Raw genomic sequence first — 14,252 nt, forward strand, 5'->3', positions numbered from 1 at the left:
GAGGTGCACCATCAGGTAGGCTGGAGTTGGCTCTCTGGAGTCCTTCTAGTGGATAGGAATAGCTGCGCCCCAGGGGCCTGGTGGGGTGCTGTCTCCTCTCTCTGCACCTGAACGAGTTTCTCTCAGGCCCCAGGGAATGCTTTCATTCCCAGTTTGACTTGTCGTTGGAGGGAGATATTGTGGGGGTGTAGCTTTTTGTCTAGTCGTCTTTAAGTTCTGATCAAGAGTAAGTATCATTTAAATAGGTATGAATTTCTTAAAAAGTTGTGGATTGTGTGCACGTGCATGGAAGTGGAAGCTGTCTGCTGTGTATTTTTCCTCTGAAGCTTTTGTAAAGGAAATTTTTTTTTAAAAAAGAGAGGCATGGAATATAGTTTTCATAATATCCACACACCCCATTCCTACTTTCTCTCTCTCTCTCTTTCTCTGTCTGTCTCTCTCAGTTTTGTTTGAGGACTTGGGCTTGAAATCTGGCTCCACTACTTAGTAATGATACGACTCACCACTTTGGGCTCCACCTTCTTCATATATTTAATGAGGATGATAATATCTGTGCTTTAGAAGTGTTGTATTCGATGAGAATAAATGAGGGACAGTGTTTCTTAGATGCCGCATAGGTTCAATTTTCGTATGGTCTCAAATAAAACCTTTGAATTGAAAGGGCCCACTTTTTAACATTTCATTTTGAGATGCTAGATGTATTAATATTCAGTGCCTGTTACTTCATATTCATTCATTCAATAAATATTTGTTAAGAAAATACCACATGCCAGGCATTGTGTTAGGAAGGAGTCAGTGAAAATGGTGCTTTTAGAACAGAGAGGCCCAACCTATAAAGAGGCCTTGAGTTTGTTACTCTTTGTAAATAATGTTGTCTTTACATAGTTCTATTCTGGAATTAGACCAAGGGAAAAAAGAGAGCAAAGTGGGGTTTTATTGTTTTTTGTTTTGTTTTGTTTTTGTTTTTAATGGTTAACATTTTAAGTATAATATTTGCTGTAAGGATGAACTACCCTTTAAAGAATGAATCTGAATAGCTACACTTCTACATTATAGGGAAAATAAATGTTTATGTTTGGAAAAAAAGTTTCTTTAAATGAAACTTCTGAAAATTCTTTCCTCGTTATTTGCCCTTAACTGGATTTGAATGGTTTAAACATGAGGGATACGATTGACTCTTAAGTGTCAGAGATGTGTTTTTGTGTGTAGATTCATTTGTTTTAATCATATTCTGGTCTGATTCTAGAGTCTTTAAGACTTGAGGGTCATTCATAATAGATGGCCTTTCATGTTTTTCTGTTTGCTTTCAAAAAGATGTAATAAAATCTGGATATGACTTTTAATTACTGAGAGCATTGCAGAATTGCTCACACAGGTAATAAGGCATATACTCCCATGAAAAAATTAATCATTTGAGTTTTCCAAAGTGATTGTCATCTTTGAAGGACTTTTTTTTGGTTTGGTTGGACCTAATACCCTATTAAAAAGTCAGTCTCTTATGGTGAAAGCCAACATCCATGGTAGCTTTCAGAGCAATGTTGTAAAATGTGTAATAGGTGTATATCTGGAAATTTGTTTAAACTGAAATCTTGACAAGAACGGAGAAAACTTAAGATGTCACCTATGTAATAGAGAATGAGGGATCATTTTCCTTAAGAAGGTGTATTAGGGAATTTTTACTTTGCCTCAGGAATGTGAAAAATTTTCATGATGTTTCTAGGAGTTGCTGACTCAGTTGATCTTTACTTGTAATATGGTCTTTGACTTCAAGAAGAGGCGTTGTCACCTCCTCTCTGCTCCTGTGGCTGCCGGTGCTTTTCCTTTATAACAGTTACCACACATTACTGTGATACCCTTCTGATTCCTGTTTTTTTTCCTAGGCTCTAAAGTTTGATAAGTTGATAATGCAGGTAAAATTTTCACATGGATAGAGGTACCTAGACCTTACACGCTACTTCATCTCCATAAATTCATAATCAGCTGTGGATCTCTTCAACCTTCCTGCTGGCATTACCACTAGCCAATTGGGTATGGCATCAGGGGATGCTGGTTGTTGTGATTTACCATATTCTTACACCGAGTCAAGCATAGACATGATGTCTGTTTATTCCACATGGTGGGCATGGGTTGGTTGGAACATTTAGAAAAGACTAAGGCTCCTGGACAACAAAGGAAATTAACATGGAGAATAGATTCATTTCACTCCTGTGTGGGAAAGCTGAGGCTCAAAGATCCAGGTCCAATGTCACAGAGGTAGTAAATTGCAGATCTCCGAATCTTGGCTTCCTAGGTTCAGAATGAATGGATATATATTTCCATCATAGAACACAGTTAAATAAACCTCATAGTAATGACGATTGACATTGGTATACTATAGTCTAGGTGAATGTCCACAATACTCATTTTTCTGTCTTTGGCTGCTTGTTTTAGTAACTTACTACTCCATGTGTGGGGCAACATTAACTATAAATCACAGAGATAGTAAATGTTTCAGTGGTAACGAACATGGAAATACTTATTTAATCTGAATGACATGGAAATTTACATTCATAGCCTCATACTATGTTATGCAAAGCAATAGTTGTTATTAGCTATTTAAATATGGTCTACAACTTGATAAGACATATTATTTTATATTACTACTTTGACATATACTTCTACAGAATCAATCTATAGATGTCCTGCTCCCTTTAAAAAAAAAATGAACAAGAAACATGTTTGTGCATAAAAACATTTCAAATTTACCTTTGAAATTTCCAGTGTAAAAAGGGAAGTCTGACTTCATAATTAAATGAGAATGAAAAGAAAGGCTGCATGTAATGATTTTTATGGCTTCTGTTTTGATAAATCTTTTTTGTCATTTATTGCATATGATAGTAATATATTTACTCTTATTTACATTGTCTGTGTCCCTGTATTGCTGTTACTGTCCCTTTACAATAATATTTAGATGCTTATAATGCATTAGAGTATACATAAACTGTTCTCTGTTTTCCCGTGATACTTAAGAATGCTCAAAACTTCAGTAAATTCTCCTATGTATGAATACCATTTATTTAAATTTTAATTGTCAGAAATTTTACCAACATTAGTTTGTAGATTTACATAGAAGTTAAGGGGTTGTGTGCGTGCACGTGTCTTCATTTTCTGCTGGTGTCCAGGGTTTGCACTGGCTGTGTTGTAAATGCCTTGCAGCCATAGCCATGCCTCCAGTGCTTCCTCCTGCATTTGCTCAGGGCTTATTGTGGAGGCTGGCTTGCTGGTCCTGTCTGTGTGTTCCCCATTCCTCTTTCCCTGTCACTGCCTCCTTCCACACAGGTGCTCATCTGGAAAGGTGGATGATTGTTTCTTCCTCAGGGCTGCTGCTGAGGAAGGAGGCAGCTCCACAGGTAAGAGGATTGGATAGTTTTGGTATTGCTTTATTTTCCAAAATAATTGGTAACGTGAGGTATTTGGTCTTAAGTTGCTGAGGTACTAGGGAGTTAATTGCATTAAATCTTTTCTTTTTAAATTTATTTTTATTTTTTTATTTTTTTGACTGGTAAGGAGATCACAACCCTCAGCACGGTGTGGTCCACACCACGCTCAGCCAGTGAGTGCACCGGCCATCCCTATATAGGATCCGAACCCGGGGCCTCGGCACTCCCAGCACCTCACTCCCCCGAGTGAGCCACAGGACTGGCTGGAAATCTTTTCTAACCCCATTGCATTTACCTGAAATATGTGCTTTCTTAAGTACAGTAACACCATCTTAATAGCAAGAATTATTGTTTTGTCTCCATCCTATCAAATACTATGTCTGTCTGTCAAGTTTCGTTTTATGTTCATTTAAAAATATTGGTAGAGAGAAGGAAATCAAGTTTTACTTTTCACTTTGAAATGTAATTTACTCTGTGTGTAATAAAGCTTGCCCTGTAAATAATGGCCAATTATTTTATAGTACCATGAGTATAAATTACTTAGAAGGTACTAGTACTTCTTTTGATGTTATATTTTTCACATTATAAAGAAGTGACTAACACTTGTATACAGCATAGTATACCATATATAGAAAGTTTCTAAGTTAATTAGTGGCATGGAGAAAGTACAGTTATTATGCTTTAAAACTACAATAATTTCATAAAGATGGTCTTTAAAAAAATGAAAACAAATTACATAGTTTCTTTTTTCCTACCCAAATTTTGGGTTTTTTCCTTAAACCTTCTTTAATACATTTGCATTGTATAGAAGCACCTAACAGGGAAAGAAAAAAGTGAATTATATAGCAAACACTTGCTCCTCTGACACCTGTAATTTCTAAAAGCATTGAGAACATTTTATTAAATTTAGAGAAAATACAACTATAAATAAATACATGACTTTTTCCAAAAGGCCACTTTGTGATAAAGTATATACGCATAGTGTTCGTGGTTTTTTTTAAAGTGCTATATCATCTCTGGTTTCAATGCAACTCTAGTGCTGTTGTCAGGTGACACTGGCAAAAGTGTAAATGTGGGCAAAACATCTGAGATGGGTTTCAAAAGAAGATGCCCAGGCCCACCAGGTCCAAGTCCAGCTGGGTTAATAAGAGGCACAGCTGCAGAGCGGGAAGCCAGGAATGGATTCATGTCTGTTCTTCTACCAGACCTGGATTCTGTTGTATAAAAATGATAAAATATGGATTATTTAGTCTCTACCCTTCACGAATAAGTCAAATTGAAAAAACCCTCTGAATATAAGTAATAGCATAAAGAAAGTTATTCTTATATTGTTAAACTGACTAATATAGACATATATGAATAACCAATTTACCACTACTATCAAATTTAAAATTCTCCCTGGCTAGTAATAACGCTGGTATTTAGCACATTTTTTGGACTACTCTTTAATTATTCAAAATGGAAGTACAAATAGGCCTCAATTCCTAAACACAAATACTAATTTATATTACTAAAATCTGATTAAAGTATAGCCTTGAAAATTCAAAACAAAAACATTTTCTGATAAAAACAATGCTAGACATGTGTTTTAGGTTCCCAGATTTGCCCCCAAATAATTTTAACTCATATATGGTTCGACTCTGGTCCCACACGCAGGGTCTATGAAATACAGAAGGGTAAAAGAGGACAAGAAACAAGAGAAAGAAATGGGAGAAAGAAAAGGGGAGAGAAGAGTATGTCCACGCACATTTAATATTTTATTGAACACATTAATACTGTTTTATATTTAAATACCAGTTATATACTGAGAGACCTCATTTCCTACAATAACAGATTTTAAAAGGTGTCTTATCTGTGCTGCAAGGCAAGCTTCTTACCCAGCAGAAAAACGAAGAACTTGAGAACTTAATATACAGATACCTTACCTGATCCTCTTTTAGGCATTCAAAGGTTTGAAAACAATTCTCAATTAGATTATTTCTCTAAAAAGTTGAGCTAATACAGTTCCTTTTTCTTGGAATAAGTACTTAGTTTATGACCTAAAGTCTTAGTGGATAGAATCGTGCTTTATTACCCAAGACCACTAACAAGTTCATTGATAAGAGACAAGCAGCCCTTTGAAGGTGCCCACTTCAGCAATGGGAAACTCAAATAAAAGAGGCCTCCTAGAACAAAGAAAGTATGGAAACAAATCCATCAGATCTCCTCATTACTGAGCATCCCTGAGTTTCCAAGCTGTATTTGCCTGTGAATGACAACTTTCCTAACTCTGGGAAAGCTTCTGGTGAGACCTAGCTAAAGCTCTGGTGCACTTCCAAATCCAGGATTAAAGATTAAGCTTGCTTTTTTTCATGCAAACCCTTTATCAACTGAGATCATCACTGGCCTTTGTCTCTGATCAATACAAATCAAGCTGAGCATAGAACTTGATAAAAGAAAGGGGAGAGGGTAAGAAAGAGAAAGGAAAGGGAGGAGAAGACAACTCTGCCATAATGAATTTGGGAGTCTGCTTCAAGATGCTACAGCCTAGTGTAGTAAGAAAAAATGCTTTCAGTATAGTCCATACCTCTTCAATAAAGTTACAACTTTTCTCTAAATTTAGTACATAAAACTTTTATCTAATCAACAGATAAATTTTACCACTTTCTTTTTCTATAGGAGTTCAGAAAAATAGAAACATTTGTCTGAATAACTAAGGAAGTTTTTAAAATTTCAGGAGTATAATTTCTTTAATGTTTTATCCAAATTTAAGAATTTGGCATGTGATACAAACTCAAGAGTATATAATAACATATTCCTTTAAAGTCCAACTAGCAAACATGTTAGTCTATAATAAAATATGAAGATTTCAGAAAAAAAGAGAGATTTCAATAAAGAATGTGTTTACAGTTTAATGGATTACAATACAATTTCAACTCAAGACATTTTACTGCATGCCAATATAGGCAATGTGAATATAAATAAGACCCTCACAACCTAGTGGGATAGAAAAATATGCATACGTGTCTACAACCACCAACCATTTGCTTCAGGAAGACCTTTCAACATACAGTATAAGGGCACTTCATAACATCCTTGGAAGTCTAAGTCAGTTTACCAAACTGGCATTATTAACATGCCAAGGTTTGATTACTGAGTGTAAAACTTAGATTAGAGAAGGGGGAAAAACCCTTCTCAAACTATAAACTATACATCTAGCTCTGATTAGTAATAAGCACCATTAGTGAAAAAGGAAAACAGGACCGAGCAAAGGTTTAACCAGTTCACCATCACTTCCAGAAGAATAATTCAAAGTGGCTTATGCAGAAAGAAAAGAATTACTCTGATATACAAAGGGAAAGTATTTCACACTGCTTAAATTAATCTAAGCCAATTAAATATCAGATTGCCACAAGAATATATAAAGCCAAAAATCTGACGGCTTATTGGAATTTTGAATAGTCATTACACATTTTCAAAAACAGGAAAATTTAGTTAATATCACTGTAAAACATAATCATAAATTAAACTTTCAATTTTTAGAATCGTAGAAAAATAAATATTTGGATTTACCTCTAAAACTTTCTGGTACATTTGTATCTAGTTTTCTCCTTCCTGGTGAATCTAGAGGTTTTATATCATGACCAGAATGTTTTAGTGGTAGAACAGATGGATGAGACTCTGTTTCCAGAAATTTAACAAAAAGTTCTGAAAAAGACTAAGATAAAATATTTGGTTATATTAGACCCGATAATAAAATTGTATTCACTACAATTAAGAAAGTATATTCAGCTATTGTAATTAAATATTAAAAACTAATCATGCCATCTCAAACTTTTTATTTTTACAAATCAGCTTTATGAACAATTGAAAATGCCAGCACTTTAGTTACACAGTTATCATTACAAAAATGTAACAATTTAATCAATACTCTCTGATGACAACAGTCATTTCAAACATCTCTTTTTGGCAGTTGGCCAGTTTCAAACATTTTATAGTCAGAATCAGCCAACTGATAACACATTTCTTGCCATCAATGGCACTTAAAACACCAGGTCTTATCATTTTAATAACTGTTAATACAGACGTGAAACATTATATTGAAGAAAAACAAGCATTAACCATGATTTTCTAAAGTAAGACCCAATCAATGAATATAGCAAAAGATCACAAGTAACATTATCAGATTAAAATAAGATAGTGTAGACCTTTCCTTTAAACCAAATTTTATGCTATCTAAGCAAAACTGTTTTATCTTTAACCAGTTCTGGGTAAGTCACCTATCCTTAATGTCCTCTTTATTAAAAAAATAAAGGAAACTCCACATTCTAACTCACAGTACAACTCAATTCAATTCATATTCATCTAAGGCCTACCACATACCACACACAGTGTTTTCATGTTTACTAATTGCTTCCTCCTACCAGAATGTAAGTTTGTTAAGGGCAGGCACCTTGTCTATCTGGTTTGCAGCTGCATCCACAATGCTTGGAAGAGTCTGGTACATGGCAGGTGTTCACTGGCTCACTTTGCAACATATATACATGAGCAAAATAAAGCTTCTATTTTCAAGAATCTTATGATTTAGTAGCAAGACTGCCAATAGCAGCATAATCAAGCATAAAGAAGAGAACAGTTAATACTTTGAAAAATAAAAGTATCATATAAAAAGTTAAAATAAAACCTATATGCAATAAAATTATTAAAACTGGCTTGTTATCCTTAAGCTAATCACCTCTTCTTCTGGCTTGTTATCCTTAAGCTAATCACCTCTCCCTTCTCAGTTTTCACAACTCCAAAATAAAAAGAGTTGTATAAAATAACCTGAAAAAGAAATCTGATTATTTGCAAATGAGTGCAACATACAATCATTTCACCATTCATATTCAGCAAGAATAAAATAGGTTCTTACACTATTAAGCACAGACTGCTGATTTGGTCTCAAAGGTGTGTTGGTGACACTTTTTGATCCTCCTCCAAGCCACCCAGTCATCCACCTGGTCACACCACCCTGATCTTCATGAAACAACTACAAGATTATTTTAAAACAGAAAAATATTATCAATACAAGAAAAGAAAAAACAAGAAGCGCTTATATGTAATTTCATATAGTATGGTTTTCAAGTCCAATTCCTAGAAAATGTTTCCTACTGATAGAGGCCACAAATACAATAAAATGGCATCCCTGGAATGATCTCAAATAAAAGTTTTGGGAATTGCCATATCTCAAAATTTTAGCATCCTTATATCCTGATATGAGAAGTGGTTTATAAGTTACAGAACATTTAAACTAATACATAAATTAAACAAATCCATTTGTTCAATGTACTGTGAAATGATTCCATTTCCACATTGAGAAAATTATATTCAGTAAAAGTTATACATATTAAAAGGAAACAATTTGATACCACTATTTTAGTTATAAATGTACTCTGAATGGCTTTCACTGCCTAGTTACCTGCTCCATTTCCTCCCTTTCAATACCCAGGATGCTTCCCATCAATCTTAACACTTCATGACGCTGATTTTTTGGTGTGTGGAAATGTCCAACAAAGAGGTTTCTCATTAGGACTCTATGAAAATGAAGGCAGAAACAGCTCAAGCAACTTAACATTGAGTGTACCCAAACACTAAACATATAAATATTTAATTATTCTTAAACAATTAAATGTTTGATTATAAAAAGACTAAACAACAAAATATTTTAAAGTGACTTTTAAAAACATCTTGACAAGTCTAATGAAGAATATTTCAAACAACCCAAAATGTAGACCTTTTAAAACTTCATTTATTAGCCACCCATTTTCTTCACCCCAACATTGACTAAGTTGGTGCCTCATTAGTAATTGTCACTGCCTGATTGGGCTGATGTTCACCTGAAACAGACATTTAAAGGGTGACCATTGTTCTTGTGTTTAACCATCATACTTACATTTTCCCATTCACATTTGTTAGTAATTTGCTAATATCTAAATTTTTAAAAACAGTAGATATTATTGCATATATACCTAGGTTTCAGAGCTAATACATTTTTTTAAAGATGACCGGTAAGGGGATCTTAACCCTTGACTTGGTGTTGTCAGCACCACGCTCTCCCAAGTGAGCTAACTGGCCATCCCTATATAGGGAGCTGAACACTTGACTTGGTGTTGTCAGCACCGCACTCTCCCAAAGTGAGCCACAGGCCGGCCCAGAGCTAATACATTTAAACAACAGACATTTATTTAAGAACAGTGGGGAACAAAAAAAGCAGTAAAAATAAACTTTTTATTTTCTAAGTCTTCATATTGGGGTGATGTTTTAACTCTTCCATGTGGTTTTAAGGAAACCAGTTGAAAAAAATTGACTTTAAAAAACAAATGAATATAATTTATTCTACTAACCCCTCATTAAAATTACCTATATCGCCTCACTATACAAGAAAAATAAAAGGCTCTTAAAAAATTTAATTACATATAAACATCTACAAGTAGAAGTTGTTTTTACCATAAAAGCAATCTCCATAAAATATACAAAAGTTAAAAGGCAAAAGCATACCTGTCCACTTTTCCTTCTGCACTGTCTACTAAGTTCACCAATTTCTTTTGTACATCATCCAGCATTGCTTGTCGGAGCTCATCTGTTTTAAAATATGTGAGTGAAGATAGCCTTTAACTGATTAAAACAGTCTGGATGAACATATAATGAGATTTCTGAGATCTTTTCTATGAACTTTGAATATATGCACTTCTAATTGGGAATATTCAATTATTTCTATCTCTTCTTTGGAACAGGGAACTAGACTCTCTGATATAGAAATCATCTAGAAGCCAGAGTACGCATTAATTCACATGGTTTACACCAATAAAGTAATCAATTCTTTAATAGAAAATTTAAAAACCAAAAAAGGTTTTCATCCTCTTTAGTAACTTAATAGCAAAGAAGAGATTTTCACCACTGCTTCCATGCAAGAAACATTTCCAGAGCCACTTATTTAATGGTAGGAAATGGAAAAGACAATTTTAGATTTTCCTTTTTCTATTTTCCTGGCTTGGACTCAGTTTTTGGTGAGCTAAGAGGAATGTCTAACACAACTAAGACCATGGTTCAGGATGCAGCTGATAGGGAAAGTATTCTGGAGTAAGGAAATTGCAAAATACAATTCAGATCATTGATTCTAAAATACTAATAAAGTTACTATAGCTTATGACTGATTCAGAAGGATGCTTGGGCTATTTTGTTTTAAAATTCTCATTTAATAAGGAAGCAAATTTGTAAAATCTTGGTAGAATAGCTGGAATTGGAGTAGTATTAAAAGCACAGTCTAGAATTAAAACAAGAGATGCCTTGTTCATAAATTCGACCATACCTCAGGGCCAAGGATTCCTGGACTAAGGAACTCTCACTCAAAGATGGAGTTTACACCTTATCTCAGAAATGGACAGTTTGAGCTGAAAGAGATGCTTACTAATTTTAAGCTAGGTTACAAATTTTTATTCTGAAAGAAATAAGAAGGCGATCATTTTGTAAGAGTTCTACTTTTCAAATCAGAAACATTCACATCCAAACACTAGGCTTTGACCTCTTTTCATAAACCTACTCTTTATTTAATGCTGCATTTTCCTAGCAGTAGCTGGATGCAAGTTCCTTTATCAGATATGTGGCTGAAAACACTTTTATTCCCCATTCTGTGAGCTGTCATTTCACTTTCTTCATGGTATCTTTTGAAGGACCAAAGTTTTTTATTTTGATGAAGTCCAATTTATTTTTTCCTTTGTTGCTTGTGTTTTTGGTGTCATATCTAAGAAACTATTACCCTAATCAACATCGCAAGGATTTACTCCTGTTTTCTTCCAAGAGTTTTACAGTTTTAACTCTAAAATTTAGTTCGATGGCCCAATTTGAGTTAATTTTTATGCATGGTGTGAGGTAGGGTTCCAATTTCATTCTTTTACTTTTGGATGTCTGGTTGTTCCAGCACTATATGGTGGAAAATCATTCATTTGGTACCCTTGTCAAAAATCAATTGAACATTAATGTATGATATATTTCTGGACTCTCAATTCCCTCTGCAAATGTTTTTTCTTGTGCCTGGAAAGCTCTTTTCCATCAATATTGCCTATTAACTCTTACTCACCCTTCATGTCTCAGTTCCCAACTCACTTCCTCACAAAAGTTTTCTCTGAGCCTTCCAGATTAGGCCAGGTCTGTCTGCTTTAGGTTTTCATTCTGTCCTGTACAATGCTTCCATACAATGCCCAAAATTCTGACTTAGAGTACTAAATGCATATATAAAATATCTAGTTTAACTGTTTTCAATGGCTTGTGGTTTTTCTAAATAGCAAAAATCTAAATTGTAAAACGTCATTCATATAATAGGCTAACTTTACCAAAATAGAGATGGTTGCCATAACCATATTATAAAAGCAAGGTTAGTGTTTGGAAAATCTACTACAAACTTTTCTTTAATGCCTTTCCAGTAAGGAATTTAAACTTGGATGAGAGAGAGAGAGAGTGCGAGAGAGAGAGAGAGTGCGAGAGAGAGAGTGAGAGAGAGAGAGAGAGAGAGAGAGCAGGAATATGAACCGGACTATTGTTAAACTCTGGGTTAGTAAAACATTTTAGATTCTTAAGGTGCACAAGTATATTGTGAGTTATGAGCACATGGTGCTATTTAGGCCTTTTCAAGCACTACATTCTTAATGTAAACAGAACTCTCAACTACTCAGTGGAAGAACAGCAAATACCATAATCTTGTCACTGTTCTTACTTGACCATCTCACTCACAAGCCAAAGTAGGAGCCAGAGTAAAGATGGGCATTGTCTTCCCTTCCATCCTCACCACACCATGAGGTTATAGAAAGGTAGCAGAGAAACAGAGGTCAAACTTTCTTACCCACCCCTTCCCCTTTTCTGAGATTTCCCTTCTCCTATCTATTTTCCTCTAAGTTGATAATTGTTATATTGATTAAATGTCAAAATGATAATTTGGATATATTGGTTTATATAAAATATATTAAAAAATTAATTTCACATATCTTTTCACTGTTTTTTAATGTGGCCACTAAAAAATTTAAAACTGCATGTGGCTCACAGTATTTCTTTTGGACTGTACGGTCTAAAATATAACCAGGATATAACACTACGCTATACTATCTCTTATTTAAAAAAAAGAAAAAAAGAAAAAACTGAATGATAAATAGAACTGAGGCCGTGGTTCAGATCCTATATAGGGATGGCCGGTGAGCTCACTGGCTGAGCACAGTGCGGTCGACACCAAGCCAAGGGTTACAATCCCCTTACCGGTCACACACACACACACACAAAATGTTTCTCCTGGCAAATATTTTTACTGTCTGGCCTAGTTTTGTGTTAAAAATAAAGTACAGTACTACAACATCAATCAACATTTAAAGGACTTAATGATCTCTGAAAGAAAATATACAGTGATTCTTTTGAAAAAAAGCAAGCCCATCAAAGTTTTGTTTATATTATCAAATCAAGAGTGGAGCTTTGAGAAAATAAAGTCACATTTGTGTTTAGAGATATAAGAGCAATATTAAGCACTTATGTAATATGAGAAGACAGACTGGGAGGGAGAGCTGTAAATGGCAAGAATAACTTAAAGACATAACAGAACCAACTGTTTCTTTACTACCCTTCCTGTTTGTGGAACACTGACCTCTTGCCTCCCCTTCCAAACACAAGCTGTACAAGCTTAATTAAACAGAGCTTTTTCTATAACTAATATCGATTCAACAAAATGAGCCCAAAGTTCCTATACGTTTACAAGGGATATTAATTGTAATTTTTAATATGAATAGGAACCTAGGCCACCTAAGCCTTACCAGATATAATCCAAAAAATCTGAAAATATTTTACTACTAAGGGTTTAAATGGGTGCCTAAACAAATACTAAATACTGCAAGGACTCTCATAATATTTATCAACTACAATAAGTCACAGAATTTTTTATCATCTACTGGCAATGTCTCAGGGAGATGTCTAAAGAGGTGGCCTTAGATATTATAGAAACATGAAATACAGCATTGAGTTGTCACAGACCAATGAGTTGGTTCCAAACACTGCCTTTTCACCTCCGCTAGTCAAGCCCAATTCTACAATACCAATTCTTCAGGTAACTATGTAGCTGCCCAGTGTGTCTCCTCTGGGTTGCCCATTTGCCTTCCAGATAATGCTGGAGTTGTTTGGCCTTCAATCTAACTAGATTGTTTTCCCAATAAATACTTGTATGAAATGATTGTCTTGGTAAAGGCAGTCATTTCAACATTTAGGGCACAATACAGAGGACACTACCATATCCTCAAGGGACATGGAGACACATAGGACAAAATATAAGTCAGACTATAAATAACCATTTTCCTGACAGGAATAAAATAACATGGAAAGATCATGAGCTTTTGTCATGGGCAGAAAGATCAGAGTTTATATAACTTATAAAATGGGATTAATACCACCTACTGTAGAGTTGCTTTTGAAAATAAATAAAATAAGAAGACTAAATAATACAGTATATGTTATATCAAATGTCCATAATAGATATTCCATATATAATTATTTCCTTGCTACCCATTTCCCAGCCCTCTACTAGATTTAGAGTTCTTCCAGGCTGGCCAAGTCAACTAAAAGTAGAGGACTTTCAGTTGGGCAGTTCTTTGCCTCAGAATCAAGTTTACTTTGAGTACAACTATCTCACATCTATCTTATCATTTTTTGTGTTCCTAAAAATCTCCCATCTACTGTCTCCTGTTGGATTTAGGCCAACTTACTTTGGCTTGTCCTTTAGTATCCATGCTTCAGTGGTTCTTGCCTGTCTGCCTCCTTAGTGTCTAAGCCAATGTTTCTGTTGTTTGA

The 14,252-nt window shown here is 34.7% G+C and overlaps 1 protein-coding gene across 1 annotated transcript in view; it reads right to left on the minus strand.

Moving 5' to 3' along the window:
• Window positions 1–4,424: 4,424 nt before the first annotated feature.
• Window positions 4,425–14,252, minus strand: part of LOC134372524 (thyroid receptor-interacting protein 11-like) — a 52,780-nt gene continuing 42,952 nt past the window's right edge. The window contains 5 exon segments of the mRNA XM_063089996.1: window positions 4,425–4,642; window positions 6,972–7,116; window positions 8,311–8,427; window positions 8,857–8,971; window positions 9,936–10,017. Coding sequence (XP_062946066.1) covers window positions 4,425–4,642; window positions 6,972–7,116; window positions 8,311–8,427; window positions 8,857–8,971; window positions 9,936–10,017 — 677 coding nt within the window.

This window comes from Cynocephalus volans, chromosome 3 (genome assembly GCF_027409185.1).
Source record: "Cynocephalus volans isolate mCynVol1 chromosome 3, mCynVol1.pri, whole genome shotgun sequence".
Classification (NCBI taxonomy): domain Eukaryota; kingdom Metazoa; phylum Chordata; class Mammalia; order Dermoptera; family Cynocephalidae; genus Cynocephalus; species Cynocephalus volans.